The following is a 19,013-nucleotide window of genomic DNA, read 5'->3' on the forward strand; positions in this document are numbered from 1 at the left end:
TTTCTTGTTGACGAAACTGAAACAAGGAAGTGAAGCGGTTGTGAGAGGGAGAGGCGGACACGTTTACCCCAGCTACAGGGGAAAGAGCCGGCCAGGGCTGCAGCTGCCCGGTGAGTGGACAGATAGCGGGGAGTGCTAGGGTCGGTCGGGCAGCAGTCTGGGGCTGGGATTGTGTGCAAGGGTGTGGGCCGGGCTGGGCCGCTCCGGGAAGGTTAGTTGGCGGCATCTGGTTAACCAGGGCGGGTTGGATCCGGATTCACCGCGTCGCCTAACTAACATCTCCCTTTTCCTGTTCGCAGATTTGTTTTTTTCCTCCAGACGATCAAATGCGAGGAATGATAGGTGGAACTTTGCGCCCCTTGAGTTGAGAAGAAACGTCGGAAGGAAAGGCGCAAAAGCTGTCGACTGGATATTTATTGGCGGAATATTTTTTGGCGGTGTAATCGTCCACAAATACTTCTGGAAAAAAAACCGAAACCCGATCAGTTGCCTGAAGACCCAATTCCCGGGGGATTCGGTACAGTTTCGGTTTCGAGGTTTTTTTTAAACCCAAAGTTGGGCGACTGTTTTGGGGGGTTATTTTGCAGGGTAGGTGATTGCCGGAGTGTTAAATAAGTCAGCGACAGAATGCCGCATTCACAGGGACACGGGAACGGAGCCACGGAACCGGACGAGGTTTACAAAGCAACCACTGAACCCATCCAGGACACCGGCTCCTGCTGTAATCTCACCCACCTGTGCACTCATAGAGGGATCCTGAAGGTGCTGGAAGTGGTGAGTTTTTGGTGTTGGACAGTGTGTGCTTCCTGTCTCTCTGTCTCACCTTGATGGGAGAATTAGTTTAGGGCTTGTTTCGCAAGACTGGTTAAGAGCCAGTGTTTTAAAATCAGTTACCGTCAGGGGCTGAAGTGAATTCACAGGTAAGGTTTCACCCAAATGGAACAACAATACTTTTGTTTAAATGCAGAAACGTGTATGAGAAGACATATTGGGATGAGTGGGTTATCTTATGGGTCTGTATTCAATGGAGTTTAGAAGAATGAGAGGTGATCTAATTGAAACATATAAGATCCTGAGGGGACTTGACAGGGTGGTTATTGAAAGGATGTTTGCCCTTGTGGGACAGTTTAACAATGAGGGATCTCCCTTTTAAGACAGAAATAAGGAGAAATGTTTTCTGAGGGTCATGAGTGTGTGGAACTCTTCCCTGGAGAGCGGTGAAGGCAGGGCCATTGAATGTTTTTAAGGCAGAGGTAGACAGATTCTTGACAGAGTCCAAGGGTAGAACCATAGAAAAGTTATGGTACAGAAAGAGGCCATTCAGCCCATAGTGTCTGCGCTGCTGAAAAACTAGCCGCCCAATCTAATCCCACCTTCCAGCGCCTGGTTACATGCACTTCAGGTGCAGGTCCAGGTACCTTTTAAATGAGTTAAGGGTTTCTGCCTCCACCACTGATCCGGGCAGTAAATTCCAGACACTCTCCACCCTCTGGGTGAAAAAGCTTTTCCTCATGTCCTCTCTAATCTTTCTACCAATCAACTTCAATCTGTGCCCCCCCCCCCCCGGTAAATGACCTCTCCGCTAGGGGAAACAGGTCCTTCCTGTCTACTCTATCTAGGCCCCTCATAATTTTGTACACCTCAATTAAGTCATCCCTAAGCCTCCTCTGTTCGAAGGAAAACAACCCTAGCCGATCCAATCTTTCCTCATAGCTGCAACTTTCAAGCCTTGGCAACATTCTTGTAAATCTCCTCTGTACTCCAGAGCAATTATGTCCTTCCTGTAATGTGATGACCAGAACTGTACGCAATACTCCAGCTGTGACCTAACCAGTGTTTTATACAGTTCCAGCATTACATCCCTGCTTTTGTATTCAATACGTTGGTTAATAAAGGAAAGCATTCCATATGCCTTCGCCACTTTATCTACCTGTCCTGCCACCTTCAGGGACCTGTGAACATGCACTCCAAGGTCTCTAACTACTTCTACCCCCCTCAATGTCCTCCCGTTTATTGTTTCATCACAAGACCTCCAACAGCCATATATCATCACAGAGCCCTCTATTTCCAATATTTCTATTAGTAATAAATGAAAGTGTTAAATGAAAAAAAATACTTTCTTTTAATGTTCCTATGATTTTGCTCCTGGAGTACAATGTCCTGGAAATTAATCTGCAATTCCTGGAGACTTCAGGGCAATCCTCGTGGATTGGCACCCCTAGCTGGATGCCTCTAAATTGGGCTGTACATTGTGCAGAGAAGTGAAGATGAAGAGTTCTACTGCTTTAAGACCTTGGGAAAGAATTAATTATATTTCTTTTACTTTTGCTGTCAATCTCAGAAGAGTACCAATACAATAACCACCATGTGCTGATTTCCCTGACTTGCAATCATCATCCTATGCTGCTCTCTTTCTTTTGGCACATTGGAGGCCAATATGAAAATCTTCAGTCCACAGTGACAAGTCAAACTGGCTCCTTGCATTCGGCAGCATAGCACAGGCTACTGCTAAACTGACAGTAAAAAATGGAGCCTAGGGGAACTATTATTTGAGAGGGAGGAAAGTCAGAAGATGAACTATTAACTATGGCACAGACAGTGCAGTCTGCGAAAACTAGACTGCCTTGAACATTATAGTTATTTAGTAAGATACCTAAAAGCAATTTTTATACTGGTATTCAAATATTTCTCTTGGCATTGAGTAAGTGAACTCTATATAAAGTAATACTAGGACTTCTATTTAAAAATAACATTCAGAAAGCCATTTCGATGTCTTGTAATGTAAGTGACTTGTAAATATGTAAGTGACTGTATGTTGTGGTACTGAGATGTACAGGTTGGGAAGCTTTTATATGTGATCCTTGATTGTTGCGGAGCTAGTTTATTTGTCTGGGAAAACAGTGAAAACAGTAATTGGTTTCAGTTTATAGAGATTAAGGATAGGAATAGTCATCCTACAGTTCACATGTTAATGTCAGTTGAGAGCTTGATTATGATTTCCCCACCCCTTCCCTTGTGAGTAACCTGGTAACTTGGATGAGGTCACTCAGGGCTGCTGATATGCATGATTCAATACCCCAGCATGAGCCCCCACCTTCCAGACAGGAAAGGAAGAAAATGAGAGGGGTAGAGAGATTTCATATTCACTGAGAGGATTTGTCAAAACAGGCAATTTATCTCTCCAGAGAGACAAATGTGAGTTTATACTGGGGAGTGTTAGCATACCGTAATTGTAATAAATAGAGAATTTTAATTTAGTTTAGTTTAGAGATACAGCACTGAAACAGGCCCTTCAGCCCACCGAGTCTGTGCCGACCATCAACCACCCAATTATACTAATCCTACACTAATTCCATATTCCTACCACATCCCCACCTGTCCCTATATTTCCCTCCCACCTACCTAAACTAGGGGCAATTAATAATGGCCAATTTACCTATCAACCTGCAAGTCTTTGGCATGTGGGAGGAAACCGGAGCACCTGGAGGAAACCCACGCAGACACAGGGAGAACATGCAAACTCCACACAGGCAGTACCCAGAATTGAACTCGGGTCGCTGGAGCTGTGAGACTGTGGTGCTAACCACTGCGCCACTGTGCCGCCCAAAATTAAATTTAAAGAAATTTAACCCCACAACGGTTATATAATAGCAGTAGCAGTGCAATGGCTAGTCAGCTCCACTGTTGTGAAGAAGATCTAATTGATGTAATGATCAAAAATAAATAGTACATGAGTGCATAATGTTTTCCTCACTTATGTAAATATCTTGTGTAATATACAACATTTTATAATAGTTCCCCTAGGCTCCCCAGCATAATCCACTGGAAGATCACGGCTGATGTTTTTATATCTAGGCAGTTATATACATTTTATTGCAGGAGGTTGCAACTGGATGGGTAAGCTTAATCAATAATTAGTGACATTAAAAAAAATTGTCCTATGTCTTTTTAGAATGAATCTTATTTATGGGGTGCTTGTTGCTCAGCTCCGTATTCTGCTTTGTGGAACAGGCAAAGAAAAAAGGACTTGCATTTATAAAGCACCTTCTGCAGCCTCAGGATGCTTTACAGCGAGTGAAGTACTTTTTAGGTATCATCACTGTTGTAATGTAGGAAGTGGAACAGCTAATTTGCACACTAAATGGTCCCACAAACAGTAAAAAGATGGTGACCAAAGTATATTTTAGTGATGTTGGTTGAGGGATAAATATTAGCCAGAACACCAGGAAGAACTTCCCTGCTCTCCTTCGAAATAGTGCCACGGAATCTTTTACATCCACCTGAGAGAGCAGGTTATTTCATTTCCGGCCTTTTCAGTCTCTGTAGCCAGGTAAACTTTGATCCATCTGTGCGTGTGTGTGCTCACTGTGCTGACCTATATTGCTAGTGCCAAGTATATCTCACTGCTTCCATTCTTTGTGAGCATTGTAACAGGAGAGTAACACCTGTGAATAAGATACAGGGAATTATTCTCATCCTGGAATGTTCCTTTTAAATATTTTCTATTCTTATTCATATTAAAGAGCAGGGTTTACAATTTGGTCATTATGATCAGAACTTTAGTGAAACGAAAATTCTGATCTAGATATCTCTGATACAAGTAATATTTCCTTTGACAATCGAGCAATGTGTTTTTGCTTCAATTGCTTAAGAATGTTAGCATAAAATTGGGAAATTGACATTGTTGTTTTACATATTCCCATATAGAATTAACAGATGTATGAGTAAGAGATTATGTTTAATGCTAGTCAGTATTTATTGAGAGAATTGCTTCTTTATTATTGATGGGCATAAGAGGTTAGAGACAATTTATTTTTTCCTTTGTTCATGGGGTGTGGGCATCGCTAGCAAGGCCAGCATTTATTATCCATCCCTAATTTCACATGAGAAGGTGGTGGTAAGCCGCCGCCTTGAACTGCTGCAGTCCATGTGGTGTCAGTACACCCACAGTGCTGTTAGGGAGGGAATTCCAGGATTTTGACCCAGCAACAGTGAAGGAACGGCGATATAGTTCCAAGTCAGGATGGTGTGTGACTTGGAGGGGAACTTGCAGGTGGTCATGTTCCCATGCATCTGCTGTCCTTGTCCTTCTAGGTGGTCGAGGGGTTGGAACGTGCTATCAAAGGAGGCTTGATGAGTTGCTGCAGTGCATCTTGTAGATGGTGCACACTGCCACTGTGTACAGGAGGTGGAGGGAGTGAATGTTGAAGGTGGTGGATGGAGCATCAATTAAGCGGGCTGCTTTATCCTGGATGTTGTTGAGCTTCTTTAGTGTTAGAGCTGCACTCATCCAGGCATGTGGAGAGTATTCCATCACACTCTTTACTTGCTGCTTGAGGACACTGACTGTCTCAGTATCTGAGGAGTTGTGAATGGTGCTGAACATAGTACAATCACCAGTGAACATCCCACTTCTGACCTGATGTTGAAGGGAAGGTCATTGATGAAGCAGCTGAATTTAGCTTGGGACACTACCCTGCGGAACTTCTGCAGCGATGTCCTGGGTTGAGATGATTGGCCTCCAACGACCACAATCCTCTTCCTTTGTGCTAGTTATAACTCCCACCAGTGAAGAATTGTTCCCCCGATTCCCATTGACTTCAATTTTTTTAAGACTCCTTGATGCCACATTCAGTCAAATGCTGCTTTGATGTCAAGGGCAGTCACTCTCGCCTCACCTCTGGAATTCAACTCTTTTGTTCATGTTTGGACCAATGCTGTAATGAGGTCTGGAGACAAGTGGTCCTGGTGAAACCCAAACTGAGCATCTCTGCACAGGTTATTGGTGTTGCTTGATATCACTGTCAATGACACTTTCCATCACTTTGCTGATCGAGGGCAGACTGATTTGGGGCAGTAATTGGCTGGATTAGATTTGTTTGCCTTTTGGAAACAGGACATACCTGGGCAGTTTCCACGTTGTCTGGTGGATGCCAGTGCTGTAGCTGTACTGGAACTGCTTAGCTAAGGGTGTAACTTAAGTACTACTGTCAGGATAATGTCAGGGCCCATGGCTTTGCTGTATCTGGTACTTTCAGTTGTTTTTTGATATCAAATTGGCTGAAGACTGGCGTCTATGATGGTGGTGACCTCAGGAGGAGGCCAAAATGGATCATCCACTCGGCACTTCTGGCTGAAGGTGGATGCAGGTGCCTTGTCTTTTGCACTGAGACGCTAGGCACTGCTATCATTGAGAATGGGGATATTTATGGAGCCTCTTCCTCTGATTAGCTGTTTAATTGTCCGCTACCATTCATGACTGGGTGTGGCAGGACTGCAGAGCTTTGATCTGATCTGTTGGTTGTGGGATCACTTAGCTCTGTCTACAGCACACTGCTTCTGCTGATTAGCACACACACTACCCTGTGTTGTAGCTCCACTAGGTTGGCACCTCATTTTTAGATATGCCTGGTGCTGCTCCTAGCATCCTCTCCTACACTCACTGAACCAGTGTTGATACCCTGGCTTGATGGTAATGGTTGAGTTAGGGATATGCTGTGCCATGAGGTTACAGATTGTGTTTGCATACAATTCTGCTTCTGATGACCCACAGCACCTCATGAATGCCCAGTTTTGAGCTGTTCGATCTGTTCTGAATCTATCCCATTTAGCACCGTGGTAGTACCACACAACACGATGGAGGGTATCCTCAATGTGGAGATGGGACTTGGTCTCCACAGGGACTGTGTGATGGTCACTCCTAACAATACTGTCACGGACAAATGCATCTGCTACAGGTAGGTTGATGAGGACATGGTCAAGTAGGTTTTTCCTTCTTATTGGTTCTCTCACCAATTGCCAGTCTGGCAGATACATTCTTCAGGACTCAGCCAGCATGGTCAGTAGTGGTGTTCTCGAGCCACTCTTGGTGATGGATGTTGAAGTTCCCCACCCAGAGTATATCCTGAGCCTTTTGAGACTCAGTGCTTCTTCATGGAGGAGCACTGATTCATCAGCTGAGGGAGGGCAGTAGAATTGGTGGTAATAAGCAGGAGGCTTTCTTGCTTATGTTTGACCTGATACCATAAGACTTTATGGGATCTGGAGTCAATGTTGAGGACTCCGAGGCCACTCCCACCTGACTATACTGCTGTGTCGCCACCTTTGGTCATCATAGGGATGGTGATGGAGGAGTCTGGGATATTGGCTGTAAGGTATGATTTGGTGAGTAATACTATGTCGGGTTGTTGCTTGTCTATTTTTGGGACAGTGCTTCTAGGTCCCCAGATGCTAGTGAAGAGGACTTTGCAGGGTCAACTGGGCAGGGTGTTTTATTGTCGTTTCCGGTGCCTAGGTCATGCTGGGTGGCCCATCCAGTTTTCTTATTTTATTCTTGAAGTTTTCTGTAGTTTAACATTTCAGAGGGCAGTTAAGAGTCCACTACATGGCTGTGGGTTTGGAGTCACATGTAGGCCAGGACAACAGCTTTCCTTCCTGAAGGACATGAGTGAACCAGTTGGGTTTTTATGGCAATCTGGTGGCTTTCTGACTGCATTTCCAAAACTAATTAATTTGCTGTAATGCCCTTTGGGATGCCCTGAGGTCATGAAAGGTTCTAGATGAATGCAAATTTGTTCCTTAATTAGGTCAGAGGATTCCTGGCACATATTGATATTGTAACAGTACTCATTTGTATACTCAGTGGTATACAGTAGGGAGGGAGTTGCCCTGGGAATCCTCATCATTGACTCCGGACCCCATGAAGTCTCATGGCATCAGTTCAAACATGGGCAAGGTAACTTCCTGCTGATTACCACCTACTGCTCTCCCTCAGCTGATGAGTCAGTACTCCTCCATGTTAAACGTCACTTGGAGGAAGCACTGAGGGTGGCAAGGGCACAAAATGTACTCTGGGTGGGGGACTTCAATGTCCATCACCAAGAGTGGCTCGGTAGCACCACGACTGACCGAGCTGGCCGAGTCCTAAAGGACATATCTGCTAGACTGGGTCTGCGGCAGGTGGTGGGGGAACCAACATGAGGGAAAAACATACTTGACCTCATCCTCACCAATCTGCCTGCCGCAGATGCTTCTGTCCATGACTGTATTGGTAGGAGTGACCAACGCACAGTCCTTGTGGAGACGAAATCCCGCCTTCACATTGAGGATACTGTCCATCGTGTTGTGTGGCACTACCACCGTGCTAAATGGGATAGATTTCGAACAGATCTAGCAATGCAAAACTGGGCATCCATGAGGCGCTGTGGGCCATCAGCAGCCGCAGAATTGTACTCAACCACAATCTGTAACCTCATGGCCCGGCATATCCCCCACTCTACCATTACCATCAAGCCAGGAGACCAACCCTGGTTCAATGAAGAGTGCAGGAGGGCATGCCAGGAGCAGCACCAGGCATACCTCAAAATGAGGTGTCAACCTGGTGAAGCTACAACACAGGACTATCTGCGTGCCAAACTGCGTAAGCAGCATGCGATAGAGCTAAGCGATCCCATAACCAACGGATCAGATCTAAGCTCTGCAGTCCTGCCACATCCAGCCGTGAATGGTGGTGGACAATTAAACAACTAAATGGAGGAGGTAGCTCCACAAATATCCCCATCCTCAATGATGGGGGAGCCCAGCACATCAGTGCGAATGATAAGGCTGAAGCATTTGCAACAATCTTCAGCCAGAAGTGCCGAGTTGATAATCCATATTGGCCTCCTCCTGAAGTCCCCAGCATCACAGATGCCAGACTTCAGCCAATTCGATTCACTCCGCATGATATTAAGAAACGACTGAAGGCACTGGACACTGCAAAAACTATGGGCCCTGACAATATTCCGGCAATAGTACTGAAGACCAGTGCTCCAGAACTTGCCGCGCCCCTAGCCAAGCTGTTCCAGTACAGCTACAACACTGGCATCTACCCTACAATGTGGAAAATTGCCCAGGTATGTCCTGACCACAAAAAGCAGGACAAGTCCAACCTGGCCAATTACCACCCCATCAGCCTACTCTCAATCATCAGTAAAGTGTTGGAATGTGTCATCAACAGTGCCAGGCAATGACCACAGATCTGAAATGTTGACTCTGCTTCTCTCGCCACAGATGCTGTCTGACCTGATGAGTATTGCCAGCACTTTCTGTTTAAATTTCAGATTTCCTGTATCTGCAGTATTTTGCTTTTATAATACTGTAACATGTTTTGGAATATTCAGGCTATACAGGCATTCAAGATCCTTATTTTAGTCCTTCCAGAAAGTAGTGAGCACTGTAAAACGATCACTGCAACACAATAACTTATTCCACATACAGAAAGAAAAGAAAAAAAATCCATTCTACACAAAGTTCCTTTTACTAGTTCCTCCAATTACTCCACCTGTACATCCTGTTAGTAGATGAGGCACACAGACTAGGAAGGTGCATTTTTCAATGCCTGATTTCTACTGAAGATGGTTGTGGTGCTGCTGTTGGATTCAGCTTGGAGAAGGTGAACTGGTTGGGGTTCCCATTCTAGATCACTATCCTGTGATCCCTGTTGGAAGTATGCACAAGCCTGGGAACACCACCACCTGAAAGTTCCCCTCTAAGTAGCAAACCATCCCGACTTGGAAATATATCACCACTCCTCCATTGTCATTGGTTCAAAATCCTGGAACTCTCGAACAGCATTGTGGGTGTACCTACAGCATATGAACTGCAATGGTTCAAGAAGGCAGCATCATCAACACTTTCTCAAGGGCAATTGGGGATGGGCAATAAATGCTGGTCTTGCCAGTGACGCTCGCATCCCACAAATGAATTTAAGAAAAAGTGGATCTTGGGCAAAGGTGGTATTAAACTTGGTAGCGATTCCCATTCAGCCAAATACCCTGTATAGTATTCACTCTCTAAATTTGAATGAGTAATCATCACTTGGACAAGATACTGCAAAGGGACTACCAATCATAAAAGAGCGGGGGACGGGTGGAAGGGAGAAAACTTTCAAAGGGAAATAAATCACTTTTAAATTTCCCTTGGTTGATATGTTTTGAAAGTTGGGGGTTTACTGCAGTTCTTTACTCGATATTTACACAGTACTTTTATGGAAATCCCCAGAACAGGTTTTTGCTGTCATTATAGTATGACGTGCCCTTGTACTTTCCTATTACCACTACAAGCCGTTGGTGTATTCTGAGGCCTTTGCTATTTTGGCGACTGATTTACAGGGCTAAAGAAAAAAATTCCTGTTGATTACTTCAAATGAAATGCAACTCAGGAAAAGAATATCTGTAGTCCTTGTGGAGTAGTTTTATCGCTGTCATGAAACCAAACCTCAGAAGTGTTCACTTTAGTCTGTGACCAAAATAAATATGAACATTTTCAGTCTCAGCATGCAAGTAATATAGTTTATTTTCCTTGTTTGTGGAGGAATGTGAAGTTAAAATGAATGTGTTTACATGTCAGTTGTGTAATAGATTCGAACATCAGGTTGGATGTCCTATAATCCTGCCTCAGGATCTCTGCATTTTTGTTTAGAAATCCCAAAGAGTTCCCAGTGTTGTGCTCTATATAAGAGCCTCCTCTGTTTCCCCTGAATAATAACAACTTATGTTTACATAGTGCCTTTAACTTTATAAAACATCCCAAAAGCTTGCTCAAAGAGGTAGGATTTAAGGAGAGTCTTAAAGGAGGAAAGCGAGGTGGAGAGGTGTAGGGAAGATATTCCAGAGCTTGGGGCCTAGGCAGCTGAAGGTGTGACCACCAATGGTGGAGCAATTAAAATCAGGCCAGAATTAGAGAATCTTGAAGCATTGTGGGGCTGGAGGAGATTACAGAAATAGGGAGGGGCGAGGCCATGGAGGGATTTGAAAACAAGGATGAGAATTTTAATATCAAGACATTGCTTAACTGGGAGCCAATGTAGGTCAGCGAGCACAGGGGTAATAGGGGAACAGGACTTGGTGCGAGTTAAGACACGGGCAGCAGAGTTTTGGATGACCTCAAGTTTGCAGAGAGTTAAATGTGGGAGGCCAGCCAGAGGTGCGTTGGAATAGTCAAGTCTGGGTTTCAGCAACGGATGAGCTGAAACAGGAATGAAGTCGGGTGATGTTATGGAGGTGGACACAGGGGATCTTAGTGACGTTGCAAATATGAGGTCGGAAGCTCATCTCTGGGTGAAACATGACACCAGGGTTGAGAACAAACTCGCTTAATTTCAGACTGTGCTAAGGAGAGGGATGTAGTTGGTAGCTAGGGAGGAGTTTGGAGCGGCAACTGAAAACAATGGCTTCCGTCTTCCCAATATTTAATTGGAGGAAATTTCTGCTCATCCAGTACTGGATGTTGGATAAACAGTCTGATAATTTAACAGTGGAGGAGTTGAGAGAAGAGGTGGTGAGGTGCCGCTGAGTGTCGTCAGCATAGATGTGAAAACTAATGCTGTGCTTTTGGATGAACATAAGAAATAGGAGCAGGAGTAGGCCATTCAGCCCTTTGAGCCTGCTCCACCGTTCAATGAGATCATGACTGATCATCTACTTCACCATTTTACTGCACTATCTCTGTAACCCTTGGTGTTTTTAATATGTAGAAATCTATCAATCTCAGTCTTGAACTTATTTAACATCTGAGCCTCCATAGTCTTGTGAGGCAGAGAATTCCAAAGATTCATCACCCTCTGAGTGAAGAAATTCCTCCATCTTAGCCAACATGGCCTTCCCCTTATTCTGAGATTGTGTCCCCTGGTTCTGGGCTCCCCAGCCAAAGGAAGCATCCTTCCTGCATCTGCCCTGTCAAACTTTGTAGGAATTTTGTATGTTTCAATGAGATCACCTCTCATTTTCTAAACTCCAGAGGATAAAGGCCCAGTCTATTTCATCTTTCCTCACAGAACAATCCCTCCATCGCAGAAATTAGTTTGGTGAACCTTTGTAGCACTCCCTCCATGGCAAGTATAGCTTTCCTCAGATAAGGAGACCAAAACTGCACACAATACTCCAGGTGCAGTCTCACCAAGGCTCTGTATAATTGTAGCAAGATGTCTCTACTCCTAAACTCAAATCCTCTTGTAATGAAGGCCAACATACCATTTGCCTTATTAATTGCTTGCTGTACCTGCATGTTAACTTTCAGTGACTCATGAACAAGGACACCCAAGTCCCTTTGAAATTCAACACTTTCCAGCCTCTCTCCATTTAAGAAATACTCTGTATTTCTGTTTTTCCTACCAATGTTGCTGAGGGGTAGCATGTAGATGAGAAAAAGGTGGGGGCCAAGGGTAGATCCTTGGGGGCCACCAGAGGTAGCAGTGCGAAAGCAGGAAGTGAAGCTGTTGCAAGTGATTCTTTGGCTATTAGATAAGAATGGAAACGGGTGAGAGCAGTTCCACCCAATTGGACAACAGTGCAGAGGCAGTGGAGGAGGCTGGTGTCTTAGATTGCCAACAAAACGAGCAGAGAAGGAGGGAAAGTTTACCTTTAATCACAGTCACATAGTCATTTGTGACTTTGATAAGAGCTGTTTCGATACTGTGGCAGGGACGGAATCCTGATTGGAGGGATTCAAATGTGGAGTTCCGGGAAAGATGGGAATGGATTTGGAAGATGACGACACGTTCAAGGACTTTGGAGAAGAAAGGTAGACCAGAGATAGAACGGTATTTTGCAAGGCTGGTGGGGTCAAGGGTTAGTCTTTTGAGGAGAGGGGTGATGATGGCAGATTTAAAGGAGGGAGGGACAACACCTGAAGAGAGAGAAGCATTTTACAATATCTGCTAACATAGGGACCAGGAGGGGAAGTTGGGCTAGCTGATCAGTGTGCTGCTACTACTGTATACTACAGCTGTCAAGTGTGCCTTTTTATATTACGCCATTTTTAATTTGTCAGCATACCTTTGAGCTGCAGCTCCACCGAATACAGTCATTCTAGTGGCTTGTGTTAAATGCACCACATTGGTGCCAAAAAGAGCAACCTCCAAGACATAAAACCAGCTCCAGCTTCTCAAAGGATAAAATTAGAATCAGATAAGATTCAAGCTTCCACTTTCACCAAATGAAAGTAAGTTCAGTCAGACGCTTCGTACTGTAGCTAAGTCATCAATCCCTCTCCATCGTTCTGATTCTGCACCACGGAGTGCAAGAGCCATATGACATAGCAGGGCACACTTGTTAGCCATGAGTGATAACGAAGTTGAATACAATAAACTGGGCTGAGTTGTTAATGAGTAAACCTACAGAAACAGTGGGGATTATTCAAAGTATTTTTTTGTGCACGACCAGTACATAAACGGTAAAAGGCATAAGCTCCACTTGTGCAGTTAAACAACCATGTTCAAAATAGGACATAGGAGACGGTATCAAGCTAAAAGAGCCTTACACAAATGCAAGATAAAGCGGAAATCCAGCAGACTGGGACAGTTGTAAAAAGCAACAACAGGATACAAAGAAAATATTAAGTGCAAAAAGGGAGTAGGGATTTTTTTTTTAATTTGCTTCATGGGATGTGGGCATTGCTGGCAAGGCCAGCATTTGTTGCCCATCGCCAATTGTCCTTGAGAAGGTGGCAGTGAGCTACCTTCTTGAACTGCTGCATCTGGTGCGGATACGTGCACAGTGCTGTTGGGGAGGGAGTTCCAGGATTTTGACCCAGCAATTGTGAAGAAACAACGATATATTTCCAAGTCAGGATGGTGTGTGACTTGGAGAACTTGCAGGTGGTCATGTTCCCATGCATCTGCTGCCCTTGTCCTAGGTGGAAGAGGTTGCAGGTTTGGAAGGTGCTATCGAAGAAGGCTTAGTGAGTTATTGCAGTGTGTCTTGTATATGGTACACACTGCTGCCACTGTGCATCAGTGGTGGAGGGAGTAAATATTTAAGGTGGTGGAAGAGGTGCCGATCAAGTGGGCTTCTTTGTCCTGGATGTTGTTGAGCTTCTTGAGTGGTGTTGGAGCCACGCGCACCAGGCAAGTGGAGAGTATTCCATCACACTCCTGACTTGTGCCTTGTAGATGGTGGACAGGCTTTGGGTTACTCGCCACAGAATTCCCAGCCTTTGACCTGCTCTTGTAGGTACAGTATTTATATAGCCGCTCCAGTTCAGTTTCTGGTTAATGGTAACCCCAGGATGTTTATAGTGGGGGTTCAGCGATGGTAATGTCACTAAATGCAAGGGGAGATGGTCAGATTCGTTCTTGTTGGAGATGGTCATTGCCTGGCACTTGTGTGGTGCGAATGTTACTTGCCACTTATCAGCCCACGCCTGAATGTTGTCCAGATCTTACTGCGTATGGATGCAGACTGCTTCAGTATCTGAGGAGTTGCAAATGATACTGAACATTGTGTAATCATCAGTGAACAGCCCCATTTCTGACCTTAAGATTGAAGGAAAGTCATTGATGAAACAGCTGAAGATGATTGGGCCTAGGACACTACCCAGAGAAACTTCTGCAACAATGTTGTGGGGCTGAGATAATTGACCTCCAACAACCACAACCATCTTCCTTGTGCTAAGTATATCTCCAACCAGTGGAGAGTTTGCCCCATGATTTCCATTGACTTCAATTTGGGTGGGGTTCCTTGATGCCATACTCAGTCAAATGCTGCCTTGATATCACGGGCAGTCAATCTCACCCAACCTCTGGAGTTCAGCTCTTGTGTCCATGTTTGGACCAAGGCTGTATTGAGGCCAGAAGCCAAGTGGTCCTCACAGGACCCAAACTGAGCATCAGTGAGCAGAATGTTGCTGTTTAAGTGGAGCCTGATAGCAGCGTTGACAATATCTTCTATCACTTTGCTGATGGAGCAGTAATTAGCCGGATTGGATTTGTCAGCTTTTTGTGGACCGGACGTACCTGAGCAATTCTCCACAGTATCGGGTAGATGCCAGTGTTGTAGCTGTACTGGAACAGCTTGGCTAGGGACGTGGCTAGTTCTGTCAACAGCAAAACATGTTTTTTTTTAAGGGAAAGAGAATTGTTGGGGGGGTGCGTTGGGGAAATGTGGGCTCATTAAAGACAGATACAGGTAATATAATAGATAATGAGGAAATGAATGCTTGTTAAATGAATCTGTTGCACAGTAAAGAGAGAGGACAAAGTAACAGCAGTACAAGAGAACCTAAAAGTAAGATGAGGGGAGAAACCTATTGGATTTAATGTAAGTTTTAAAATAATAATGGAGAAAATAATGGGGCTTGATTAGTTTCCATCCTAGGATACGAAAAGAATTAGGTAAGAAAATATTAGTCAGAAAAGTTTCCAAAACATTCCAGATTGAGTAATTGTACCTTTTTGGATTGGGAAAATTGAAAATGTCACTCAATTATTTAAGAAACAAGGGAAGTAGAAACCAGGAAACTACAGAACTGTCAGTTTAATGTTATTGTGGTGAAGTTACTGGAATCTGTCACTGGAGACTGAGTGACTAAACATTTGAACAAGTATGAGCTGCTGAAAGAATAGGTGTTAAATCTTTTGTTGCGATCTCGAACCTGGTATACAGGGCAGTGGCACTGGATTGTCTATGTGGACTTCCAGAAGACACTTGGTAAGGTTCTGCACAGGAAATTATCAAAAATAAAAGCAGACTGAATTGGAGATAGCCTTGTGACAAGGGTTGGTAATTGGTTGGGAGATAGGAGGCAGAGAGATGTGACAAAGGGTGTCCCCAAATTTGCAAATGATAACAAAGATAGGTAGGAAAGCAAGTTGTGAGGAGGACACAAAGAGACTGCAAAAAGATATAGATAGGTTAAGTGAGTGGCAAAAATTTGGCAGATGGTGTGTAATGTGGGAAAATGTGAGGTTGTCCACTTTGGCAGGAAGAATAGAAAAGCTGAATATTATTTAGATGAAGAGAGACTGTAGAATTATGTGGTACAGAATGATCTGGGTGTTCATGTACATGAATCGCAAAAAGTTAGCATACAGGTGTAGTAAGTAATTAGGAAGGCAAATGGAATGTTGGCATTTGTTGCAAGGGGGATGGCATATAAAAGCAGGGAAGTCGTACCACAGTTGTACAGGGCAATGGTGAGACCACACCTAGAGTATTGCATACAGTTTTGGTCTCCTTTTCTTAAGGAGGGATATACTTGCATTGGAAGCAGTTCAGAGAAGGTTCACTAGGCTGATTCCTAGGATGAAGGGGTTGCCTTACAAGGAATGGTGGAGCAGGTTGGGTCTATTGGAGTGTAGAAGAATGAGAGGTCATCTTATTGAAACATATAAGATGCTGAGGGGATGTTTCCCCTCGCAGGGGAACCTAGAACTAGGGGCCACAGTTTCAAAATAAAGGGTCTCCCATTTAAGGTGGCGATGAGGTGGAATTTCTTCTGAGAGTCTTTAATGTTTGGAATTCTCTTCCCCAGAGAGCATTGGAGACTAGGTCATTGAATATATTCAAGGCTGAGTTAGACAGATTTTTGATCTACAAGGGAGTCCAGGGTTATGGGGGGCAAGCAGGAAAGTGGAATCAAGGCTTCAACCATGATTTATTGAATGGCGGAGCAGGCTTGAGGGGCCAAATGGTCTACTCCTGCTCTTATTTCTTATGTCCTGGAAAATACTGGAAATACTCAGGAGACAGAAACTGAGTTAACGTTTCAGGTCGATGACGTGAAAAGTTAACTCTGTTTCTCTTTCCACAGATGCTGTCAGACCTGCTGAATATTTCCAGTATTTTCTGTTCTTATTTCAGGTTTCCAGCTTCCTCAGTATTTTGCTGTTGCAGGTCTGTAAGATTTCAGGTTTAATCTTTGGATTGTGTTGATCTGGCTAGAAGGTTAGGGGTGCATTATACAAATTATCAACAAATATCTCTTCTTACAAATCAAGAGGTTTAAGTGTATGTTTAATGAGTGAATTGTCTTGGTGAGACTGGCTGTAGATGCCACAGGCCTTTACATTGCATTCTGCTGTACAAGACGACAATGAATGGGTAGACATTTTCTTGTTATAATTTAATTTCTGAAGTTTTAGTCTTGTATTCATTGGAAGAAATTCAGCTCTAGTTTTGCTTTAGTCTTTTGTTCCTAAATTTTAATTACGAAAAGTCTTTTCAGGATTAAGCAAAAATGTAATTTATGTATTTTTTTAAAAATTACTATTGTTTACTTTATATAATGCCACAGGAAATGCTGTTTAACAGCTAAGACTTTACCTGTCTTGTTTAAATTTTCAACATTTGCTCCATCTTAAGGATTGACTCTTTATCTTAAATTGTCATTTTACTTTTGACTAATTTTAATTTAGTTGATTAGTCATTAACTGATTTTTTTTAATAAGTGTCCTCACTGTTTTAATTGGCTGAAACAGCACAGTCCCACCATCTCCTGTTTGTCCTTACACACAATTTTGTTTCCCAGTTAGCACCCATTCTGTCATCCATGGCTACCACTCTTCAGCAAGATACAAATGCCCTGCCATTACATACTACTTGTTGCAGCATGCTTAACACATTGCACTTCAAGATTCAGTGTTAATCCCTCTTTCCGGTGAAAACCCAACATTCATCTTTCATAGCATCCAGTCTCTGCGTCTCTTCCTTAATCAGTATAAGCTCTCAACACCTATCAGAGCAGTCAACTGGACACCAGCTTCTTGCATGTTCTTTTTCACATGACAAATCTCTCTTCCTCCACAGTCATTTCCACTGTTGTCAGAAACACTTGTAGCTAAAGCTATATAACTCTTCACTTTTCTTGCAACCAGATGGACAATTTTCCAGTTTTATAAAGTCATGGGCACCTCACAACTTCCAGCTTCAGTGTCCAGTTATGTTTCATTTCACTTCATTCCTCCTGTGTATTTCTTTGTACTATGAAAGTATTATAAAACACAACATTTTTTATTGTCAACTTAATTTTCCTACATTACATCGGACCAGTCCCATGCACATTTCCTGCTTTACAAGTATATGAAAAACCTCTTTCAGCATTAAGTACAAGTGTTATGTCGCTAACTCATCCCAAAATGTATTTACCAGAACCCTTTCCAACACCATCCCACAGATGAGCAGCTGCCTGACTGCAATTCTCTTAGGGCACATCATTTCAACCCAGCTGAAGTCTCTGACCCTCTCAAACTTCTGGTCTCACATCACTGTGTTTGTGAATAGGGGCAGCATCGCATTAAATCAGTCAACACAATACCCCAAGCCAAAGAGGGAAGAGTGCTTTTGGGTCTAGGACAGAAAGGAGACTGGGATTATACAGTTACAAAAGTTTTTATTTTGTACTAAAATCTTTAGACTTCTGTGTGTTTTTAAAAAACTGAAAAAAGGATTTTCAGGAGACTTGGACACCTGCAATTGGTGGGAAATTTTGGATGTTGACTTTTTGTATGCAAAAATAGGGGAAGCAAGCGGTTTCAAGGAAACAGCAAGGGGTTTTGACTTTTGACCTTTAAGTGACAGAGGAGACAATCTGGTCATGTGTTTTGGCTCAGGAAGGTTTTTTTTTTTCACTTGGGACACTTTTAAAAACCAGTGAGTTGGACAAAGAGCAGGCAGTTTGAAATCTGGCTGTGACCTGCCCGGAGACTGGAGAAAAAGACCTCTCTCTGTAAAGGAAGGCTTGCATCTCTTGCAAAGAAACCCTGCATTTGAAATTTAGCTGTGATCTGCCTGAAGAGAGAAAAAAGACCCAGAAAAAGAAGAGTTACTTCTCTCTGTAGAGGAAGGCTGCTTTTCAGAGAAGAAACCACTGTATATCAGAGGTAGCAGATTCCTATTGCCTCCAGTCTTTGAAGAATCCCTACCTCAAAAGTGGTTCCTGTTGCCTCCTGTGTTTTGGGAGATCCTGAAAGTTTCTACTGCTAGACTGCTGTTTTTAAACATCCAAGCAGACTGGTTGCTGCACCCCTGCTTAAGGACCTGTGTGACGCTTGCTGCAGACAAATTGCCTTGAATGCCTACCCATCAAAGACTGTTCATCAACCTTGCCTGGAGAGACTTCGCGTGGCATCTGACTATTTGACTCTGGGACACCTCACTGTACCGAAGACATCCTATCAGAATGTGATGAATCAATCATTTTATTTGTCCTTTTTATTCCTAAGAAACAGCTATAAGCCAAAAATCCTTTTCCCCGTT

The 19,013-nt window shown here is 43.6% G+C and overlaps 1 protein-coding gene across 2 annotated transcripts in view; it reads left to right on the plus strand.

Moving 5' to 3' along the window:
• The window catches only part of cmtm6 (CKLF-like MARVEL transmembrane domain containing 6), a 109,217-nt gene continuing 90,204 nt past the window's right edge, over window positions 1-19,013 (plus strand). The window contains exons 1-2 of one of the 2 annotated variants that reach the window (XM_068012129.1): window positions 1-110; window positions 300-774. In XM_068012129.1, coding sequence (XP_067868230.1) covers window positions 628-774 — 147 coding nt within the window. In that variant the 5' untranslated portion in view covers window positions 1-110; window positions 300-627. Of the gene's footprint in view, window positions 111-131; window positions 212-299; window positions 775-19,013 lie in introns of those variants that run through there. The other variant, XM_068012139.1, reaches the window with a different exon arrangement.

The sequence above is a fragment of the Heterodontus francisci genome, chromosome 2, assembly GCF_036365525.1.
Source record: "Heterodontus francisci isolate sHetFra1 chromosome 2, sHetFra1.hap1, whole genome shotgun sequence".
NCBI lineage: Eukaryota > Metazoa > Chordata > Chondrichthyes > Heterodontiformes > Heterodontidae > Heterodontus > Heterodontus francisci.